Raw genomic sequence first — 22,267 nt, 5'->3', positions numbered from 1 at the left:
GCGCCAGCGCGGACTCTGCGCGCCTCCCAATCTCCAGCCAAAGGCAGCAATTTTTGACCACAGGAAATGCTCCAACATCCAGCTATGCTTTGACTCAACAGTAAACTTCAAGATAAAACCTCCACAGCAAAGCACGGAAAACCTGCCCTCTGAGTCAAATGCCATGAAAACAACCCCTGGGAACCCTCCCTCTGCCACTCTAACACAGGCGGGGAAGACAGAGTCTGTTTCCTCTGGATGCTGAGCACCTCCCCTCCCTGAAAAGACAGGTGAGAGAGGGCTGGCCAGCAAAGCAGCAGCAGGGGAGCGGGTGCAGTGAGAAAGCGAGTGCGAACGGAGTCACGGGCCAGCAGCCTTCACGCCTCAGCACCAGCCTTCCTGCGGCCTGGGGTTTTCACAGTGGCCTGGGCTATGAACCCAGAGCCCCCAGCTGGCACATCAGCTGGCTCTCAGCCTCCCTCTCATTCTTCACGGGCCTCGAGGTGAGAGACACCCGCACACTGCCTGCCATTTCAGCGCCAAAAGCATCGCTTGGCCAATCCTTGCAGACGGTCCCGGGCTCTGGCTCCCAGCACAAAGCTCAGGAAACCTTGGCATCCATGGTGAGAGAGAGCGGGCCCTTCAGCTCCTGGGGGTCTTACTGATAAAATGAAAGAGTTGGACTAGGTGCTTTAAAACACGGCTTTACGGAAGCACAGCACACATTTCTAAGTTCACAGAGAAAGGTTCAGTGATTACTTTGAACACACCCATGTAACCAGCACCTGTACGAAGGTACAGAACACCACAGCAGCCTGGAAACCCCCCTCCAGTAAGGGTGCCGTCACTGTCCAGGTCTAGAACACCTAGGCAAGTTCTTTCCGTTTTCCTGCTTTAGACCATCAGATGCAGGCAGTGAACTGTGGCTTCTTGCTTCTCTTGCTCAATGTGCTCCTGAGAATCAGCCACAGGGCAGAGGTAAACCAGATGACTCTGAAGGCATATTCCGATTCCGACATATCACCTCTGAATGCCCCTGTCCCGTGCGGGCAGTGTGGGGTGCTGGGTGGCGTGCTGGCCACCTCCACCAGGACACGGCACGCACAGGCCCTCCGGGTCACTGTGAGGTCTCCCTTCCACAGACGCGCTGTGCCTCTGAGCGCTTCGGGCAGATCTTCGCTGCAGGGCTGCTTGTACAGGGACAGACCAGAACTACTGTCCTTTACTGGGAAACTGACTCCTGAAGTTGTGACATAGCCAGGCCAAGGAACAACACACTCAGTGAAGAGGGGAGGCGGGTAGGCAGGGGAGGGGCAGTCGTTTCTCTGTACCTAACTCACTAACGTGGCAAAGCGTCCACAATTTATTTTTAGGCAGGACACAAGCCATACACAGAGCGCGCCTGGAATCGTTCCACTCGGGTGGGAGCAAGCAGCACGTGCTCGTCCGTGCGTGCACCGGCAGGGCAGAGTGTGCTGGACAGTGAAAGCCCTAGCCACAGGGGGCGCTGAGAAGTGGACACGCCAATTTTACTTTTTTCTAGTTCAAGCGACAACAGCTTATTTTTTAAAGCTCTATACACTTAATGATAAGTTTCTTTCCACACGCTGCAGCAAGCACATATAAGCAGTAAAAGCTCTATCTCGTGCCACTAGCCCTCACCAACAACCGCCCTCCCAGAGCCAGCTGTGAGACACCCCCGAAATCTCCACTGTTTCTGGGCATTTCCCTGCTCGAGTCGTAAAACCACAGGCTTCCTCGACCTGACGAGCGTGAGCATGTCAGGCATGCCCGCTTTTAGTACGGGCAGTGCCCACGTCAGTACATCAAGAGAAGCCCGACCGCCCAATGCCTTCCGGGCACCCCTACTCTATCCGCGCTGCAAACCTGTCCACAGGGCAAACTCCCAGGCGGTCAGTGACTAGAACCAAGGACATAAAGGTTTCAAAACTTTAACAGATACTGCCCAATTATTGCGTTTAATGGCCGTATCACTCGATGTCCACCATCAGTCCATGAACACACCAATTCCCAAAGAGCCTGCCTTCGATTATTTTTAACGAGAGGACTCACTTCACCTCAAGGGGACGGAAACTGAAGACCTACGAAAGCCAGTCCTGAGTTCGAACTCCTCTAGGAGGTCTCCCCGTGGCTACCTTTATCTAGCAGGGCCAAGGCACCTGGCGCTGACACAGGCCCGGCCAGAGGAGGGCTGGTCCGGACACGCAGTCACAATAATCCCATCTCTACAGCTGTGCTCCTCGCTGTGAGAGTGGTGGGCCTTTGCAAGCTGTCAGCCCTTAAGATAGAAACAAGAAAGATCAAGCCCTGGAGTTCTGACTCAGCACATTTAAGCTGAACTTGCTGCTACTTACCAGTGAAGCCACTTTGGGGCAAATGACTTACTTTTCCTCAATACCAGCTCATTATTAAGAAAAGGGAAAAGGGAGTTGGCACGGCATAGGACTTTGTGGAGATGAAGCGTGATCATGCAGCAAAGAGAATGGAGATCGCTCATGACACTTGCCCTCTGCATGGTCACCCTGGAGGTCTACCAGAGGCCTCGCCAGCCCAGGGACTGCCACAAGTGGAATGCACCAATCTGAGCACCGGGGACCAACAGAACACTTGGCAATTTTGCTGAAACTCCTGACAGGTGGCAGTGGCTGCGGTCACTGGTAGTGCCTAACCCTCCTCTCCTGTCCTGGCAACAAGGAAGAATGAACTCCCCTACCTCCCCTCCCCCGGGGCTGGATGAGGCCAGGTGACCATTTCTGACGGGTGACTGTGAGAACTGAAGTGAGGTCAAAGCATTTAACAAGTGGAATGAGACCCTCTAGAAGCCTCTTTCCCGCTGCACCGTTGAAGAGAGTGGTTGTTCCACTAGCTGCAGCTCTGAGAGGACAATGAAGAACAGATAAATATCACTGGTAAGAAATTTGCTCTTTTAAGTCACTGAAATTTTTACCTGGACTAGCTTGACTGATATGAAGGGGCTAATGGAGAAGAAAAATGTAGCTACAGAAGTGATGGTGAGAATTAAGGCGCACACCTAGCCTCTAAAATGGACTTGTTTCTCCTCATAAAGACAACAAAAACCCGTGAAGCCCCCTCCAACGTGCCCTGAGGAAGCCCCAGGAGTGGGGGGCAGGTTGCCCAGCAGGTCGTGGGGCTTCTTGTTTTGGGGGTTAGGCTGTTCTGCACTTGATCCTGAGGCAAATACTCCATGGCTGGTGCCAGAGCATCTTCCTAATGATTCTCAGCACAGTCCCCTCACCCCCCACATGCCTCCTGAGGAGAGAAAGCTGAGCTGACTGAAATGCTAACAAAATCACAGGAAGACAGAAATAGCCAGGCTAGTGGAGAGAAGGCAAGAAAGCATCTAAGAACCTGTCCCTCTCAGTCAAGCCTGAAGCCACTCCCTCAGTGAGCTTAGGCTTCCCTTCCTTCAAGGGCACAAAAGCAGCACTTCCTAACCAAGGGCAGTGAGGGTTCTCAGAGCAGGCAAATGTAACAGCCATGAAAAATGAATTTTTCAGAATGCTAAATTTATTTAAATTAGAAGACTGATGGAGTAGTAATAAGGCAGACTACAGAATTTGTCCCTTCTTGAGGAAATCACACAAAAGCAATGAGGAGAATGAGAAAGAGAAACATCAAGTCTTTGACAAAACTGGAGACATCTGTGACCCCAAACCCAATACATGAGTAAGAACCGCTGAACACTGTAAAGGTCACCGGGGGTGTGGGAACGCGATGAGAGAAAAGCCTGCTGTCACAGAAGTCGGGCAGAGTGTGCAAGTGCGCCCCCAACAGAGACCCTTAGCTCCAGAGGCACTGCCAGCAATTCTCCATCTCTGCAGCGGGCGCTGGCCGGGAGCCACTAGCTGGACCCCCAGAAAGTGACTGTCCGGGAGGCAGGGCGACAGGAACCTGTGGGGACACAATGGCCAGTTCCAGGAGGTGGACCAAGAAAGGTCAGGCACACTGCTCACTTCCAGGCCTTGTAAGGAGTGTTTTGCTAAGCTAGAAGGCCCCCCACCAAAGAATTTTCTAGAAACTGCAGGAGTAGGAAGGAATCCCTTCATTCACAGATGAATGACAACTTTAAAGGATTCATCTATTGAACTAAATTGTTTATTAATAAAGATGGTAAATTGTATTGTTCCTATTTGCAATAAAAAAGGGGGGGAGTCACATGATACCTCTAGGAAGACTAGCAACAAGGAAGGTGCAAGAGAAACCAACTGCAGAAATATTCATGAAAAAAAAAAACAAACGCTGCCATACAGTGAATAAAAATATATTCCCAGGAATTCACAAAACAACGACCCAAGCAATATCCCCTCTAGAAACCACTTGTGTAAAAACTGAGTTACAAGCATTTAGAAAAAAATATGAGGCCTTAAAAGATAAAACACGTAGGGGTCGCTCAGGTAGTAGAAGAAAAAAATAAGCATTTTTCCATTACAGAAACTTCACGGGATAATTCACGGGAGCAGCCCACAGAAATCAGGAACACACTGAATTCACTCGACTGGCTGAGGACAAGTCAGGTGGCCACGCACTTGAGATGCACAGGGCAAGGAGTGGACAGGGACGTAGACCATCAGGCCTCCCAGGAGCCCCTTGCCCGGCCTTGGCCAGGAGCCTCTTGAAAGCCCAGCTTTTGGGCATCATGTGGGGGTCTCATTACCCAGGCCTGGCCGATTCCATCTAGACCTGGTGACTGGGCTCAGCCTCCTACCGTGCACCCCGAAGAGCATGCAAGTGGGGAGGGTCGGGAGCTGCAAGTTCCAACTCTCCAGTTTGCCTCAGTCTTTCTGGTGGCCAGGCCCACCCCGAAGTTACGGAGAACCTCAACACCTGTTATTTCATTAGCTCATAGAAGACATCACTTCAGAAACCCCATCCATGGATTTTAGGAGCAGAATACCAGAATCTGGGAAAAGAGACCAAGATCTACTATAGTTCACCAAGTACAATTTATTCTAAGGGCTATGGGTTGGGTCAGTAGCAGGTAGTTATTCATTTAATGTATTCATTATCAAGTGCATTAAAATGGAAAAAAATGAAAGGACTGCATATTTTTAAAAGTTCAAAGGGTAACTTGATTCTACTTGTGATAAAGCAAAAGCCCTCAGTAAAAATGGATGAGTAAATAAAATCCAAAATAAAAATGGAAAAAAAAATTTCTCATTCTAAAAGCCAACCTGGAGCAAAATAAAAATATCCACTATTATTAGCATTATTTAATTTACCCTGGATGTCCTATAAGTCAAAACAAGTCCAGAGTGAAGAAAGTCAGAGGAATAAATCTGGGAAAAGAGGTAAGACTTAAGTATCTAAAGCTGCTATAAATCATTTACCTAAAAACCCAAGAAGTTCTGTATCTTGAGTGTGGTGGCAGTTACATAATCCTATACTATACATTTGTTAAAACTGAATACACACTTAAAATTGGTAAGTTTTATTAAATGTAAATTATATTTTCATAAAGCTAACTGAATTCCTTGTAAAATAACAAGCAATAAAAAATTCAGTAAGGAGTCTGGACACAAAGTTAACACGCAGATGTCAAAAGCCTTCAATCTATTTAAGCACCACTTATAAAATGATGAGAAGTCGCTTTTAAACCCACCTCCAAAAAAATGTGCAGCACCACAGGAGGAAAACTAAAACGCTACTGAGGGACACAAAAGAGGAAATAATATCATAAAGACATCAACAGTTATTATGATTTAATATGACCCCAGCAGGACTACGAAAGGTTTCTTTTTAAAATTAAATAGATTCTGAAGCTCATATGGAAAAACAAGCAAGCAAGAAAATTCCAAGCGGTCAGCTATGAAGCCGCAGGGACTGAGGCGGGCTGGGCAGGGCGCCGCACGCCTGGGCACCGCGGGGCACCGGGTGCAGGCTGCCCGGACAGGCAGCTTGTGCAAGGCTGCGCTGTACAGCTGAAGTGACGGCTGTGCCTTCCACAAAATAACTTTCAGAGAAAAACAGAAACAAAATGGGAGAGGGAAAATCTGTGATGGAGTTTCAAAAAAACGATCTTGAAGTGGGGTAAACCCTTTCTAAATATATCAAAATCTCGGAAGCCAGAAAAAACAATGGAAAATTCAGCTATAAAAACAACAAATGACACATTCTATAAAGAAGACGATACACAAGGTGCCTGCCAACTTATGAGTGGACGGAGGGAGGTGGGTTCGTTGTGGGGAGAGGGCAGAAGCTGAGAGGGGACTTACTTTCTCCTGCGTTATCATCCAGCATTTTGTGCCAAACACAGGATAAAGAAAATAACAGAGGACCACTCTGGATTCTCAAGTCACCTTCCTGACTACTTTGGGATTAGTAAAGTAACCTCTCTCTCTCTTTTTTTTTTAAAAGATTTATTTGTGCATACAGAACTGGGGTACAGGCCAGAGGCTCAGGGGTGGCGAGAGGCTTCACCAGAGACAGAGTGGGGAGCAGAACAGGCCGACAGACCAAGTACACGGTTGAGGGGAGCAGCGGGCGGGCCAGGAGAGGTCTGCCGCGCCATGTGGTCACCTCCGGGGCAGGCGGGGATCGAACTCATGTGGAAGCGGCTTTAGATTCTCAGTGCTGTGCTGTAACCCGCTGCGCCACCAGGGAGGGCCCAAAGTAAACTCTCTTTTATGAAATAAGTCATAGAAGAGTTGTGGAAAGATTAAACATCCTTGGTTGGCAAAGCAAAATGTTGGGAACTCTATCACTTCCAAAATGCCAAAGGGTGCTGTCACAGCCTATGGCATTAGGCTGGGAAGCAGCCTAAATGATTAAACTGAGATAGAAGATTCAAGAAACACGACCCAAGTTGTGGCCTCCCCCCCCCCCCCCCGGCTGTGTGGGCTGGTGGCGCTGTGTGGCCGCGCACACCTGTTGGAAAGCGCCTAGAAGCAGAGGCCTCACCTGCAAGACAGACTAACCCCAGATGGGACAGCTGCGAAGTTGTGACTTGCAAGCACTGCCACTAACAAGCATTTGCGTTTTGATTTTCCACTCAAATGTCGTGCAGGTGGGCAGCGCCATCTCTGTGTGCGCAGCAGAGAGCGCTTCTGCCTCTCAAGCAGCAGGCCCTCCTGCTCCTGCCCTGAGCCCTCGTCCTAGTCACTGTCCTCTGGGCACTGGAGATGCTCATTCAACACCTGCATAGCCCGGATGAGTGGACAGTGCTGGAGCTAAAAGTCAGAGGCTCTGACCTGCCTCAGTCACCCCGCCACACGCCAGCATTACGACGCCCAACTCCACAAATCTGAATGAACTGAGAAAGCTGACTTGGATTAATAAATCATCGCAAGTCTTATTTCTTTAAATCAGGCTTTGACCAAAAAAGAGAAAGAAAAGAAGAAGGCTGCACCACGTGAATAGCAGTGGTAAAGGCCTGCCTCAAGAACAGCTGGCTCACTTGGAGTTAGCACGTTGAGAGCTACACACAGGATCTATCAAATATTTAGTTGCCTAAATCTAGGAGGAGATATGGCTACCTCAAACTGCGTCTAATCTTCATCCTCACTGAACAGATGAGGGAGCTGCGCCCCGCGCAGACGAGGATCCACTGAGGCGCCAGGGCCAGCTCGGCAGCCAAGTGGGGGCTCCTCAAGGGCCCTCTGGGCCGCTGTGTGCAGCGCTCTCAGCCGGCGGCATCACAGCTCGCTCTTTATGTCTTTCAAGAAGGGTGACACACCTAAGGGGACTGTACAGCAATTTCCATTTTGTAGAAAGAAAGAAAAACATCTTTCCCTTCCATGTCCTAAGGGGTGCCCTCTGGAACCTTGTTTGGAAACTGTGAATGCCACCCCAGTGCTCCCTGCACAGATGACCGTGACGGGGATGCTCCTGCCCCGGCATGGAGGCAGGGAGGTCTGCCACCTTGATGGATTCTGCCAAGAAGCTGGCGGCTGTGGGCAGGATGCCCCTCACCAAGGGGACGAAGTGAAACACTTACACAGAGCTCAGGACTGGAACGGCCACTGTCACGCTCCGCGCCCCAGATGAACACCCACACCTGGGCCCAGCCGGTGTGCCCCCAACTGCCGTCCCTGACAGCGGAGCCATCCTGGCTGCGTGCCACAACCCTCGCCCGGCAGCTGCCTCACACAGACCGGCTCCAGAACTGCGGGAGTTCAGTTCAGGCTAGCAAAATTTTCACCCATTCTTCCTCATCTAGTCTTAGTGATATTAAAATACAACAATGAACACAAAACTGATACTTCCCAAGGCCCAAAAGAATTGGGCTAACCCCAATTCAAGATCCTTCACGCCCGTCATGGGTAACAGGAGTATGTATGCTCCAGTCAGAGTCCAGCCCAGGTCAAGTTTCTACGCAACACTCTTGCTCCCACAGCCCAAGACTGGCTCCTGACTGCCACAACAGAAGACTCTTTTGTTGTGGCTTCTGAGGTACAAAAAGTAGATCACTGATTGTAGTTCCAGCTATCAGGAGTGCTGGACTACATACTAGAAAGGTTTGCTTTCAACTGAACCACAGTGACGTGACAAGATAAATTATGCCAGCTTGTTTTTTTAAAAAAGTTGGTAGGCCACCAAATTCAAACAGTCAAAGGATTCCAGCCAAGAGTGAAAGACGACAAACTGCCCCCCCACCCCGTTTGAAAAAGTGGTACTCCATTGTGTGACTCCAACTCAGCTCACATTTCACACGAGCCAAACCCCCAAGAGGCAGTGAGCCACAAGGGCGTGAGTTTATCTCTTCAGACGGGGTCCTCAGGGGTCGTCTTCTGCGTAGCCCTGCACCGTCTCAGTCCTTCTGATGTCCTGTTGCTGCAATCCCCATTCCTACTGACCCAGTTGCTCTGTTCTGGCCACCTGAACACAAAGGTCCCTGATACGTCCCTGGAGAGCCAGGTGCAGGGGACGCATACGTGAAGAAAGGCCCGCCTCACCCGGGGAGCTCAGAGTTCCGAGGATGCTATGGCCACCTTGCTACCTGTATTCACCTTTTCAGGCCACCATGATGAAGCACCAAGCTGTTGGGTGGCGGTGCAATAGCAGCAGCTAATTTTCTCAGAAGTTCAAGGTGAAAGTACGGACTGACCTCAGAGCCCTCTTGGGTCTCTTCCTGGAAGGACACTAGTCCTGTCAGGCCAGGACACCACCCTTATGTCTTTATTTACTCTCCATGCAAGGGAGATCAGAAGAGGAATGAATGTGTGGAGAGTTGCAGGCTTTAGAGTGAGTCAGCGCTGGTAGGATGGAAGGAAATGACATGCCAGGCACGGAGGACAGCAGTGGGCAAAGACACGGGGGCACGAAATGGAAAAGTGTGAAGAAAGATGAGGCCTGGGAGACAAGGCAGGATCAGGAGCTGACCCACTGCTTTCGTCTCTGGTATTCTCTGTCTTGACCACACCCAGCTCTTCCTCCTTCTCTCCCCCACAGTTACACCCCTTCATCCTCTTATAAGGGTCTTAAGTGGACCAGGTCAGTGATATGTGGACCTGGGCACATGTTCGGAGCAAGGAAGTCTGCTAACTCGGTGCACTCAAGTCCCCAGGGGTCAGGCCTCCTTTCCAGTGACCAGAGTTGTTCTATAAACAAAAGCCAATATCGCCACTCTACTAGAAACCTGGCTTCTAACCTCACTCCCAGTAAAAGCCGGGATCCTTACCTGGAAGGTTCCACTCAGGAATTCTCTCTTTCTGGAAGGTCCGTCCCCAGATCGTGGCCTGACTCCCTCCCTCATTTCCTTCCAGGTGCTCACGAAAGGTTTCTCCATATTTAAAAGTCCAACACTCACCCCAGACATTCCAAATCCCACTTTTCATTTTTTCCCTCCTGAGCATGAGGAGAGGAGCCGCCGGATCCTGGCATCTGCCTTGCACTGGCTGGGCCTGCGGCTGCAGAACAGGCAGCACTAGGCTGCCCACAACTGTCCTGGCAGGGCCTTGCATGGCACCTGGCATGCGGTGTGCGGGGTGCGGACATCTAGGCGCTGATGGACAGCGAGGGCAGCACCTTCACGCTCCAGGCACCCCAGTCCTCGCACACTCCGGAGCCCAGCAGAGAAGTCAAAGCACAGAGGACTCCTTCTCTAAAGAGGGAGGTAAAATGGAAAAAAGTAACCACGGAGGAGAGCGAGAAGAACAGACAACAGAGCTCCATGACCACAAGGGGAACAGAAGCAACTCAAAATTAACACAAGAAATAGATGAGTTGCAATCAACTGACAATGAAAACTTCACGGCAAAGTAACAACGGCCCCTGCTTCTGACTGCTATGTGCGAGGCCAAGATCTTCTGTGATGACGCGTTCGGTCCTCGCGGCCTTGTCAGGGCGCTACCACCAGTAGCCTTTTAGAGGAAATCCGCCTCGCAGACACACAAGCTGCACTGAGATTTTAAACCAAGTTGTACCTGGCTCCAAGTCCTGGCTGGACCTGCCTGCCTGCCCTCCTGGCTCCCTTAGGAACCCCAAAGAAGAGGAATGAATCGCTGGATTCTTCTTCCTGGAGGGAGAAGCTGGAACTGGACCGTAGATGGGACACCTCTGCACAGGGTGGGCAACAGAGTCCCGTGGACAGCAGGGCCTGGGGAGCGGTGGTGCCCCGACCAGGGCCCCAGAGAAGTAGAAGCGCATCCAGACCAGGTTACAGAGACAGCAGAGCCCAACAGCGAATGCTAATTGCCAGGTACAGCTAAGCTCTTTAATGGACCGAATCACACCAGAGACTCAGAGCTCCTTTATTCCTTTGAAGTTAAGCAAAGCGAGTCACAGAGAGGTTAGACATTTATCTGTAAGCATCGGGTGGGGACCTGAATCTAGGCAGTTGGGTTCCCGGTCCATCCTGCACAGCCTATTCAGTAACAAGAGAAAGGGGGGAAGGCCACAATGTACACACCCCACACATGTGCACACGTTCGGGGCAATTGGCAGAAGCCCTCGTGTGGCTCCTTCACAGCTGGCCCACGGGGACTGTTCTGCTGGCCCTGGGCCTGCCGTCATCTGCCTCCCGGGTTGGTTGCTGGGCTGTCTCCCCAAGGCCGCTGATCTAATGGCGAGCGCTGCTCCCTGGAGGTGCTCTCCTCAATTAGCAGTGAAATGTAAGTCTGCCACACAGAACACATTCTGTTCACTTACCCCGGCAAATGAGCGAAGTCAGGAGAAGGCCACAGCTTTCAGCATTCTGCCAGAGGGCAATTTATAGAGAGGGCTTCCATTTGTGGAGAGTTGCTGAGGGTCACCTCTGACCCAACGCTATAGACACCAATTTTTAGGCCTCAAGCCAAGGCTGCGGGCCTGGTATTCACTTAGAGACATGCAAGGGCCTCGCTTCTGAATATTGTCTCATCCGTACCACACATGGTGTCCACAGGGCTTACTAAACCTTTCGCTCTGCAGTCTCACTGGTAGGTGTAAGTAAGAACACCTACTCATCTTTACAAGGGGCCAAAGCTTAGTCAGAGGGCAATGTCCTGTGGTGACCTAGCAAATAACAACCACAGGGTTATCAAGGTTGGTGCTAACTACAGACCACTAGAGTGTGGCCGTGTAGTTCCAGTCAAGCACAGGATTGATATGCAAACAGGAATGATCTGGCTGCTATAAGAATGCAAGAAGCTTATGTACAGACACACCCTGCCAGGACCCCTCAAGGTACAGAACACAAAGCCGTCAGGTGGTGGGAGATTCCTACTGCGTTAACACTCAGCTTCCTGGGCTCTTACTCTTGCAGGGACTGGTATGCGCTCTGGGCGCTCTTTCAGCCCATCATATTCAGCTTGCTAAAGGAATCACAGCAGTCTCCTCCCCAGCGCATACTGAAAGGCACTAGTGCACAATGCATCAGGATCTGGGTGTAAGCTATGCCAGCAGCGCTGCTTATAAAAGCCCCAAACCAGACAGTACCACATGCTCACCAGGGTAGAATGAAGGCCCAATCAGGGCCAATTCACAGCATGGAACAGTATATAGTAGTAACAACGGACACAACTGTAGATTAGTCACACACAACTGCAAGTGAATTTATGGATTCAACCTCAGAGAAAGCTCACAGACATAATATTGAGTGAAGAAAGCCAGACACAAAACTGTGTTTGGTGGGCCCTCCCTGGTGGCACAATGGGTTAAAGCGCAGCACTAAGAGGCCATCTACAGCCAGGGCAGCTCGAATTTGATTCCCCCTCAGGGAGCTGACCCATAGGGCGCAGCAGACCTCTCCTGTCTCCGCTGCTCCCCTCAGCAGTGTGTTTCAGTCGAGTTCTGCTCTCCACTCTATCTCTGGTGAGTCTTCTCACCTCCACACCTCTGACCTGTACCTGTTTCTTGGATGCATAGATAGAAGACTGTATTCGGTATGAGGCCATTTTTACAGTACTAAAGCAAGTACAACTCTTCTACCCTAAGAAGCCAAGAGAGTGGCTTCGTCATGGCTGGTGAGAAGTCTGTTAGGCGGGGGCAGGGGGGTGGGTCATCGTCTGCTTCTTGGTCTTGGTATAGAGGTGTGATTGCTTCCTGGCTACTGGGTTGTAATTATGATGGGTGCACGACGGACAGGATTCATTTTATTCTCAAACACCCCCTTTGAAGGAGCAAACATTTTTAGACTCAGTTTAGGATCAGACAAAATGAGGCTTAAGACAGCTGAAGGTCTGCGAGGGAAGCCAACACCAGGGATGACTCTAAGCACCATGGGATTTAACGCCTGGTTATTCAAATGGGGTGCATGCCATAAACACAGAAATAGCATGAGACCCCCCCCCCCCACCGCTGTTCTTTTTTATGACACTGACCTGTTTATGAGTCCACACCAGTTGTTTTGGAAAATGGATCCCATTCTGGTTTTTTCTGATTACTTCCTGATCATAAGATTCAGATGAAATATTCTGGGCAAAGAGGCACATAAAGCCGGGTTGAATCACCAGTCGGGTACCAGGTGTCACCCCTGGATAAGGTGGTAAACCTCAAATCTCTCGATTATTTCCTCTTTGTTATCAGTAATTAATGTGCTGAGTAACATTCTGAGGTCGTGTAAATTTTGAGTTCCCTTCATATCTTTTTCTGGTGATGTTTTTTAGTTAGACAGGGGATACTTCCACCACCTCAAAAAGTTTTCCCATGCTCCTCTGCAATCAATTCTTGCCACGCTCAGCTCCCAGGCAACCAATGATCTGCTTCCTGTCCCTACAGATCAGCTTGCATATACCAGGGCTGTGTATAAATGGAATCGTAATTTGCAGGCTGTGGAGTCTGGCTTCAGTCATCTCAGCTTATGATGATTTTGCGACCTGATGTGGGCGTGTGCAGTGGCAACTCCCTCCTTTTGGCCCCTGACTGGTGAGCCAGGCACAGCCGGGTCTGCTTGTGTTCTCACCTGGGGACAGACACTGGGGGGTTCCAGCCGGCACTCTCACTAACAGAGCTGCTAAAAAACAGCTGAGCACAAGCCTTTGTGAGCGTGTTTTCATTTTTCTTGGGTGAACACTGAAGACTGCGATGGGATGAGTGTGTTCTGACATCCTAATAAACTGCCAGAGAACTCCCCCCAACCTGGAGCCTGGGACTTTTAATGTACCCCAAAGTTGCTAAAGCCCAAATCACAAAGCATTCTCCTTCACTTTATGCCCACTGCCTCATGCAAAACAAACAAGAAGCCCCACCAGAGGGAGGAAAGAATGGTTTGTTCGTGGGAAGAAGCACCTCAAAATCCAACCCACAGCGAAGGGAGGCGTAGCGCTACTAGAAAGTCACGTCACCTTCCCGCCAATGCGAGAAAGGTTTTCTGGCCTGAAATGTTAGCTGCAGGGATTTCCAAGTAGCCCAAACACCAACTGAAGGTCTGCAAGGCGAGCTGCCTCGTACAGGCCCCACAGCAGCACATCGGCTTCCCACGGCGCCACAGCCCCGCGGCTCCTGTGCCGTCAGCTTTGTTACCAGCGGCTGTGAAGCCAGCGATGCCCCACCTAAGTGAGTTATGCATTTGTGTGATTCCTTCTATCCCTGGACATCACCAGAGCAGCTTAAGTGAAACATGAAGTTTAGCAGAGGGACCATATTTAAAAAAAAAAAAAAAAGATAAGCTAATGTTTTTAGATCAACTAGTGACCTTTCTCAGGAAGGTTGCGCCTTTCTATACCTTCTCCCTGCTGTATCCTGGATTCCCTACTAAACAGAGCTGAGGTCGCGGTTGACTAGATCCTGTAGCTGGCGAGTGAACTGTGCCCTGGAAGGCAAGTTAAACAAGGCCAGTCCTCCTGGACACAGGCTGTCGTAGGCACTGAACCCCCAGCGGGCTGGAGGCTCACAGCCAGGCCTGGGTATCCGACACGACAAGGCGACGTGTGAATGTCAGTGGGCGTAGAGCCTGGGCGGGTGCTGCGCTGGCAGGCAGATGCGGGGCCAGCCACCAGTTTTGCACCGACTCCCCAGAGATGTTGGGGGAGCATCAACGCTGCCACCTTCTCCCTAGGCAGGCCAACCTGCACTTTACTGACATCGCGTCCTCCTGACAGTGACAAAAGACGTCGATGTCGCCTGACCCTGTCCCCAGGGCCAGCTTCCCACATCTGGGTTCTCAGAGCAACAAAACACTCTCCTGTGAAATGAGCCCACAAGTGCCAAGTGCTGAGTCAAAGCCTGGATCACAGCAAACACTCAGTAAATGTGTCAGGAATCGAAAATGGGGAGGGGTAACCCGATGGCAAAATATCTCTGGCATTATTATTTTAAACAGCCGCCAAGGCTTCCTGGACTGCAGGATTTTTTCATTCCGCGGGTACTAGCTGAAGTGAAGCCGCACTAGCAACACTGTGCCTACCAGTTATTCACAGGGTATGGTCTGAGTGCCCACACCAAGGTGTAAAACAGGGGTTTCTGCCCGAGCAACGAAAAATGACTCCTTTGCCAGGCCGTCCACTGCTGCCCTGCCCCCCACTGCACTCCTGGGGGTGCTGGGGCTCCCTTGTGAGCAGAGCAGTCAGGAAATAATTTTGCCACAAACCGCAACATCCCCATCCCCCTTGGCGAAAAGAAAAAGGTTAGGAATCCCAGAGTGAGGAAGTGAGGAGGTTCAGCCCCACATATTACCCAAAGCGACCGTTCCTAGAGGATGCTGAGCACTGACCAGCGAGGCCGGAATGGCAGGCGCAGAGGATCACTGGAGACCTCAGTTTCAAGAGCACAGTGAGGTGCAGACAGTGCGCTTACCCTGGGAAGGAGTCTCGGGAGGGCTGAGAGCAGGGAAGACGAGACTGCACGGAAGTGCATCGCACCGGCTCTTCGCGGCGTGGCAGTGCTGAGCGCAAGCCAGTGCTCTCCTTCCTGTCCCTCAGTCAGGGTGCAGTGGACCCACACCTGGACCTAGTGCCCTTGTGGGTGGAAACCACAAGAAAAAAGCCTTTGGACCAGAAACAGAGAGTCCAGCCCCCAGACAAGCAGCCGCCCGTGGTGACCTGAGCAGCAGCAGCAGCTGCGTGACCCTCCAGCTGCCCTCAACCAGAGCGGAGAGTTTAACTCTAATTTCCTACTAGCACAGCAGCACATGGGCTGGTGCCAGGCCGGGCCGGGCCGGGCTAAAAGCCTCTGCAAATGCGTCTGAAAGCTGGTCTACCTACCAGCCATTCCTTGAACACATCCCAATTTTAGGAAATTGGAAGAAAGGGTTAATGAACAGAAAGCACAGGGACAAAGCAGACAACTCCACCTACCACCATGCTTGCACCCAAAATAGGGGGAGGAAGCTGATGAAGAGTCCGGAGAGAGTGGAGAGGCTTGTTTTGAGACAAGAAGGCAGAGATGCTTTGTGATCTGCATTGAGAGGGGGATGACAATTTACCCACCGTGAGGAGGGGGTCACAGCAGTCTCTGAACCCTGCCACGGGCCACCTCTGCAATGTGGGGTTGGCCACAGCCAAGGCTCTCCGACTTGGACACTGACGCTCCACTTTCCCCTTAAAAATTCAAATGCAAGCCCTCCCTGGTGGTGCAGAGGGTTAAAGCACAGCACTGAGAATCTAAAGCCACTTCCGCATGAGTTCAATTCCCGCCTGCCCCGGAGGTGACCACAGGGCACGGCAGACCTCTCCTGACCAGCCCGCTGCTCCCCTCAGCAGTGTACTTCGTCGATCTGCCTGTTCTGCTCCCCACTCTGTCTCTGGTGAAGCCTCTCTCCGCCCCTGAGCCTCTGGCCTGCACCCCAGTTCTGTATGCACAAATAAATAAATCTTAAAAAAAAAAAATTCAAAGGCAGTAGTAGGCCTGTACCCACCCAGGGTAGAGCATTAAATACAAACAAACAAAAAAACAACTTGTAGAACAGACAAGTTGACTATGCCACACAATCCTGTGTTTTAGCAGAAAGTATGACCCAATCATTGAAGCAGATTATCTGTGGAGACTGGCATTGTAAAGGACTCTCACTTTCTGTTACAGGTCCACATTAACACCCCCGTATATGAGATTAATTTTTTACAACGAACAAGTATGTTACTGTTGTAATTTGAAAGAGTATGTGTAAGCCTGTGGGGTGGCTCTGGGTCCCATCTGCAATGAGTGCACCGCCCCCACTGCCAGGCCCCGGCTGCGATGGGGCAGGCGGGGGGCGACACCAAGGTAGGGGGGAAGGCCAGTATGCGTGCAGTGCCCAGACTTGACGACAGGACCTCCCTGGGGGCGCACACGCACACTTAGGCTCAGTGCCACCACGTCACGGGCCCGGCTCAATCCCTGAACACTCCCGAGTGTCAGTCAGTCAACCTGTTCTGCTCCCTGCTGTCTCTGGCCAATCCTCACCACTCCCTCCACCAGCCCCCTAGCCCTCCCATGCATAAACAGAAAATACATCTTTAAAAAAGTGAAGCGATGACGCCGCATCCCACGTGCGGGCACGAACACAGCAAGAGGACGTGCTGACCACTGAGCCGCCTGGTGGGCCACTCCGACAGGCTGGCAGCGACTGCCCAGACCACAACGAGGAAGCTGGGCCACACGGCAACTTCCACCACGAGCAGGCGAGGGAGATGTGATGGGCGGTCAGGTGGTGCTGGAACTTTCCCTGAGGAAAGTGAAGCTTGGGACAGTGGTCCAAGTGGGGACAGACCTAATCATTCAGCGGTGCCCAATACACCCCCGTGTGCCAGGGAGGGAGGTGGCTGCCCGGCCCCACCCTCTGGCTTGGCCGAGAGCCCGCGATGAGGGGGGGGGGTGCCGTCAGAGGGCTGACGGCGATGGCGCTCGTGCACACATCACACAAGGGGAACTCTGCAAGACACTGGCTACTCTTCAAAAAACTCTGAGCAGCAAAATGCACTGTGAGTACCAACTGGGTCCTAGCACAAAAAAAGTGGTAAGAGATGATTTTAGGGCAAACGAGTACACTGGTGCTGACCACGGGACGGCTGCTCATTCCTCTGGGGAGCGCGCTGCAGCCGTCGGGGAGAAAGTCCTGACACGGGCGAGAGGCTGAGAATGTCAAGGAGCTAAGCGTCGGCCCGGCGGCGTGCTTTCCGATGGTTTAACGGCCATAAAATTAGGGCCAGAAAGGGCCTATGTAGCAGACATTAATCACTGCCTGCTCGTCCAACTTTTCAGTGGGTCTTAACACTTTTCAGCTTGAAAAGCTGGGGAGAAAAGAAGTCATAACTACTTACTTTTAAAGGTCAAGACTGACTCACCAGAGGAAGGCAAATGTCCTGTGGGCAGAGCAATGTGGACGCTGCAAGAGGGTGCCCCGGTGCCAGGAATGGGCAGGTGCCTCCCCCATCCCGCGCAAGGGACCCGGGGTGCGCAGAGGCACCAGAGGACAACCTGCCAGTCACCCTCCTTCAGCAGGTGAGCACGAACAGGCAGAGCCTAATGCTCGCCTGACTGCAGCTCTCAGGTTCTCTATCACTGCTGCAAAATGCCCTTCCCTTACGTACGCCAGGAGAACATGCTGTAACAAGGGGGATGTGAAACAGTCGGTGACAAAAGCACTCATGGGACGTCAGGTGGCAAGTACAGCCAAGCTGTCTGAGCACTTAACGCTAGGAACACGCTCACAAAACAGTCTCATCTGGAAAGAAGCGATTCTCCAAAAATGACCATCTGATCCAAGCCTCAGTCACAGAATCTCGGTCTGCAGGAAGACGGGAGTAAGCAGGGCTCTAAGAAAGACGCTGTGCTCAGAAGCGGCCACACGACACACTCTGAGCTATGGACATAAAGGCCTGTGCACGTCTGTGGAGCAGTGAGACTGTAAGGAGCTTACACATAAAAAAAAAAATCACACCATTAACAGCCATATACCAGAGACATTTTGTGGGGGTGGAGTGGGGAATGGGATCAAAAACGGGGGGGGGGGGGGAACGGCGAAGGAGGGATGGGACGTGCATGGGACTATGGTGATGGCACACGGGTGACTTGGTGATGGGAAACCCACAGGGATTACAACTGAGATTAAAAAAATGTACAAAATGATGTAAAAATAAACTTATATTATTTAAAATAAAATCACACCATTAACTGGTTTCACCAAACGAAGAACAATGAATCTTTAAAATCTTTGCCAGTTTTACCTGTTAATCATGTACTTTTTATAAAGATGAAGGAAAATAATTGGGAAAAAAATTCTATAAAGACAGTCCCCCAAGTACATATCCTTAGTGCACAGGTCACAAGTTACCTTTTTCCGAAAGTTCTATTCAAGCATAAACGTCACGGAGGAGTACGTGATGGAGCGTTAAAGGGGGAACAGTTCAAGGTACCCCAGACGGAAAAGCACTCACTCAACAGTAGTCAGCGTCCTGTGCCCTAACTATGGGGAACCAGACCACCATCCCCTCAGGAGGCTGGTGTCTGCGAAGCACCCCAGGGTGGGGCCTTGAGGTAGGCGCTCAAGCCGCAGGAGCAGGCCGGACGCTCTTCCAAGCCAGAGGGCCAAAGCAGGCACAAAATATAAAGAAAATGCTTGCCTACACGCCTCTCCTTGCTGCTTGTACTCCTAAAAAACAATTTTAAAACAAAAATTGCAGCATATAAAGCATAAAGAGAGGAAGAGAAAAGAAAGATTGAAGGGAAGGGGGGAAAGAGGAGCGCGGAGGCCGGCCACCCTGACCGGCAGCACTGTGCGTGGAGAGAGCTGCGGCCTCCAGTCAGTCAGGCACGAGGAAGTTTGGGCAGAGGAGCTGCCCCTGGTCAGAGGGGCCTGAGGAGAAGGCTGGTGGGTGGGAGGGTGGGGGAGGAGTGGAAACGAAGTGGGGACCAGAGCCAAGCAATGACAAAGCAGAAGTGGCCGAGCAGGGAGCCCAGAGCACCAGGCCTCTGGCAACATGGGCGAGGCGGGTGGGCGTGCGCGTCCAGCAGCGCCTCGAGAGGGCAGGGGCTTGGCGGTGGGCTGGGGCCGGGGCGCAAGAAGCTCTACCTCAGAGGGCTCCCAGACAAACACCGGGAAGCTGCCGTTTGTCCCTGGACGTAAAAAGCGTTCCCCACAGTCCCAGGAGAGGAGGCAGGTGGGCGCGGTAGGTGAGGCACTCAGCTAGCGGTGCCACACCAGCCCCGCGCTGCCAGGAGCCCCTGGGGAGGCCGTCCCGACTGGGGAAGGCCACCTCGTCAGTGCAGGACTCCAAGTGAGAAACAATGTGACCCTTTGTAATGCCCACAGCATGGGGGTAGTAAGAGAAGCAGACACATGGTGTCAAAGCACCTTACACAGATGCTTCGTGACCTCAAGACCCCAGAGCAGGCCGCCCAGAGGAAAGACACTGCTTGTGCCGACAGCGTGAACCTGAACCTGGACAGGCAACGTTAAAACAAAAACCCAAGTCAGGGAACCACTTACAAATTAACTGAACTCTAAACTACTCTCTGAAACAGTCAAGATGATGAAAAGCAAAGACTGAACCATTTTGACAACTAAATGTAATGTGTGGTCTGGGATGAGACCCTGATCAAAAAAAAATCTGTCTTTTGTTATAAAGGATGTCAATGAGACAACTGACGAAATGAAAGTCTATCCCTGGGTTCTCACTGGATAATGTTAATCCACTGGAAAATGACAACATCCTCACATTGATAGTTAACATGGACGTTTTGTTTTCAAGAAATCCTGATGTAAGTATTTAAAAATAAAAATACATCTGGACCCTCCCTGGTGTCACAAGGGGTTAAAGCATAGCACTATGAAGCTCTCCTCAGTCACTGCAGTGTGTGTTCAATTCCCCAGCCAGGGAGTGATCCAAAGGCGCAGCAGATCTCTCTTGTCTCCCTGCTGCTCCCCTCAGCAGTGTATTTCAGACAATACTCCTTTCAGACAATAACCCACTGTGTCTCTGGTGAATCCTCTCACTCTCCCCCACCTCCGCACCTCTGGTCTGTACCCCAGTTCTTGTATGCATAAAGAAAAAAAAAAAAAGATATACCCGATCTGCAATTCTACCACATTTCAGCAAAAAAGATACAACATATAGGAAAAAAACAATAAAGGAAATCTGATAAAATGTTAAAATTTAGGGAGCCTGGGAATTTTGTAACTTTCAACATGTTACAATTTATAACTTTTGCAATTTTCCTCAAGATCTGTGATCGTTACAAAGTATAACATTAAGGATCCCCTCCAACCTTCCTAAAAGTAGGACAGGAGCTCTCTGCAGTGTTGGTCAAAAAGGAAAGGCTTCACCACCTAGAATTTGCTTTGTGTAGATTTCCTCCCGTGGAAGGGAGAGATACCAGGAAGAAACTAAGTAAACCAGTCTCAAAGCCAGATGGACACTGGGAAAAAGGCCTTGGGTCCTATATGGACTGAATAAACTACAGGTCTGCCGTGGCCACACCACGCGCTCGGAGTGAGGCCCACCCTGGTGTGCCACGGGGAACCCTGGAAGAACTCAAGGCTCAGCGGGCCGGCAGCCCTAGCTGAGGTCAGTTTCCCTAGCATAACGGTCTCCCGTGTCCAGAGTACGGAGTAGCATCAGCCTGCAGCAGAATGTGGAGCTGTTGATGTTATCAAGGGTCGTGCCTCAAACACTTAGTATTTTACAGGTGATGCCAGAATCAGGAAGAACGCATAGGAAGGCTGTAATCTCTACCTTGGCTTCAAACTGATTTTAAGCCAGTATCCTGAGCTCAGCCACGCTCAAGGCCCTAGACCGAGGTACCTGCTATGCCACTTTCTGCTCAAAGCTCACCAACTTTGAAAGCATCCAGGAGAAAGCCGAAGTTCATGTCAAAAAACAGCTCAGATTAAACCGCAAGTTTCAAGGGTTTCAAAAGACAGACCAAAGAGACACTTAGGAAATGCTACGTGAGTGAAAAAATGTTTCAAACATAAGTCAAATCTCATGACCTGAAGGGCAACTATCTTAAAATTGTCAGGCAGTCTGCGCTTGTAATAGCACCAAATTATCAGTGGGGTTGAAATTCAGCTGTGTGACAGAAGGTATCCAAACACCCTAGTTGTTCTTTATTTCTGGGAGGAAAATGCTGTCAACGTGTGATTCTGAGACCCTGTAATAGCCTAGGGCTGAGACACTCCCGACAACTCACTCCCGTATCACAGCTCGTGTCCAGTAGGGTGCTGAGGACAGTGCTACACATAAAGCCCTCTCCCTGCCCTCAACTTGCTGACAGGCCTAAAGTGGACACAGATGACCAGGCTGCAAGCTACGGCGGGAGCTGTGGCCCCAAGACAGCTCACAGACCCTGCACGGCAGCAGAGGACTGCATGAAGACGGGGAAATCCAGGAGTTTGACAGCTGACAGGGCCACTCAGCTCCTTCTCAGAAGGCATCTCACACCAGACGAGAGCCGATTCCAGAATTTCCAGATGGCTTGGCCCACTAGAAGCATCCTGTAGACAGTGAAAACTGCTGTTGGCTAAGAGGTTAACGCTCTTACCTGTGGCTTCGATGTACTCAATACATCTCTCAATAAAAATAGGGATTGGCTTCTCCGGAGTCACCACGGTCGTTAAGGGCACCCCAAAATAGTTACTCTCCCAGGTTGCCTTTGTAATGGATGGCCGGGGTTTGGGCTTTGGTTTCTGTCCAGGAAAAAGAAGAGAAAGCACAAAGACAACATGAGTGTCAACAGGCACCTGAAGTATGGCAAAGCTTCCAGAGGCGACGACAATGGCGTGAAGCTGCTGGAAAGACTCCAAGCAGGATAGAGAGACCCATTTGTTCACGTCACTAATTCTGTATTTTCCAGCCTCCAAATATCCTGCGAGGAGCCACAGAGTCACACCTTGACAGTGTTATGAGAACAAAGGTGTTTATAAGAAGCAAGTCATGTTTATTCAACAACAATAAGATGACTGGCCACATCCTTT

General features: G+C 50.9%; 1 protein-coding gene across 1 annotated transcript in view; it reads right to left on the bottom strand.

Annotated features, from left to right (window-relative positions):
- The window catches only part of ARHGAP35 (Rho GTPase activating protein 35), a 61,601-nt gene that overhangs the window by 26,673 nt on the left and 12,661 nt on the right, over positions 1-22,267 (bottom strand). Inside the window, exon 2 of the mRNA XM_004694229.2 lies at positions 21,835-21,979. Within this exon, the coding sequence (XP_004694286.1) occupies positions 21,835-21,979 (145 nt within the window). The remainder of the gene's footprint in view (positions 1-21,834; positions 21,980-22,267) is intronic.

This window comes from Condylura cristata, unplaced genomic scaffold (assembly GCF_000260355.1).
Source record: "Condylura cristata isolate star-nosed mole 26May11 unplaced genomic scaffold, ConCri1.0 scaffold00041, whole genome shotgun sequence".
In the NCBI taxonomy this organism is placed as follows: domain Eukaryota; kingdom Metazoa; phylum Chordata; class Mammalia; order Eulipotyphla; family Talpidae; genus Condylura; species Condylura cristata.
The sequence above is the reverse complement of the archived record's forward strand: the minus strand, read 5'-3'. Positions and strand labels throughout refer to the sequence as shown.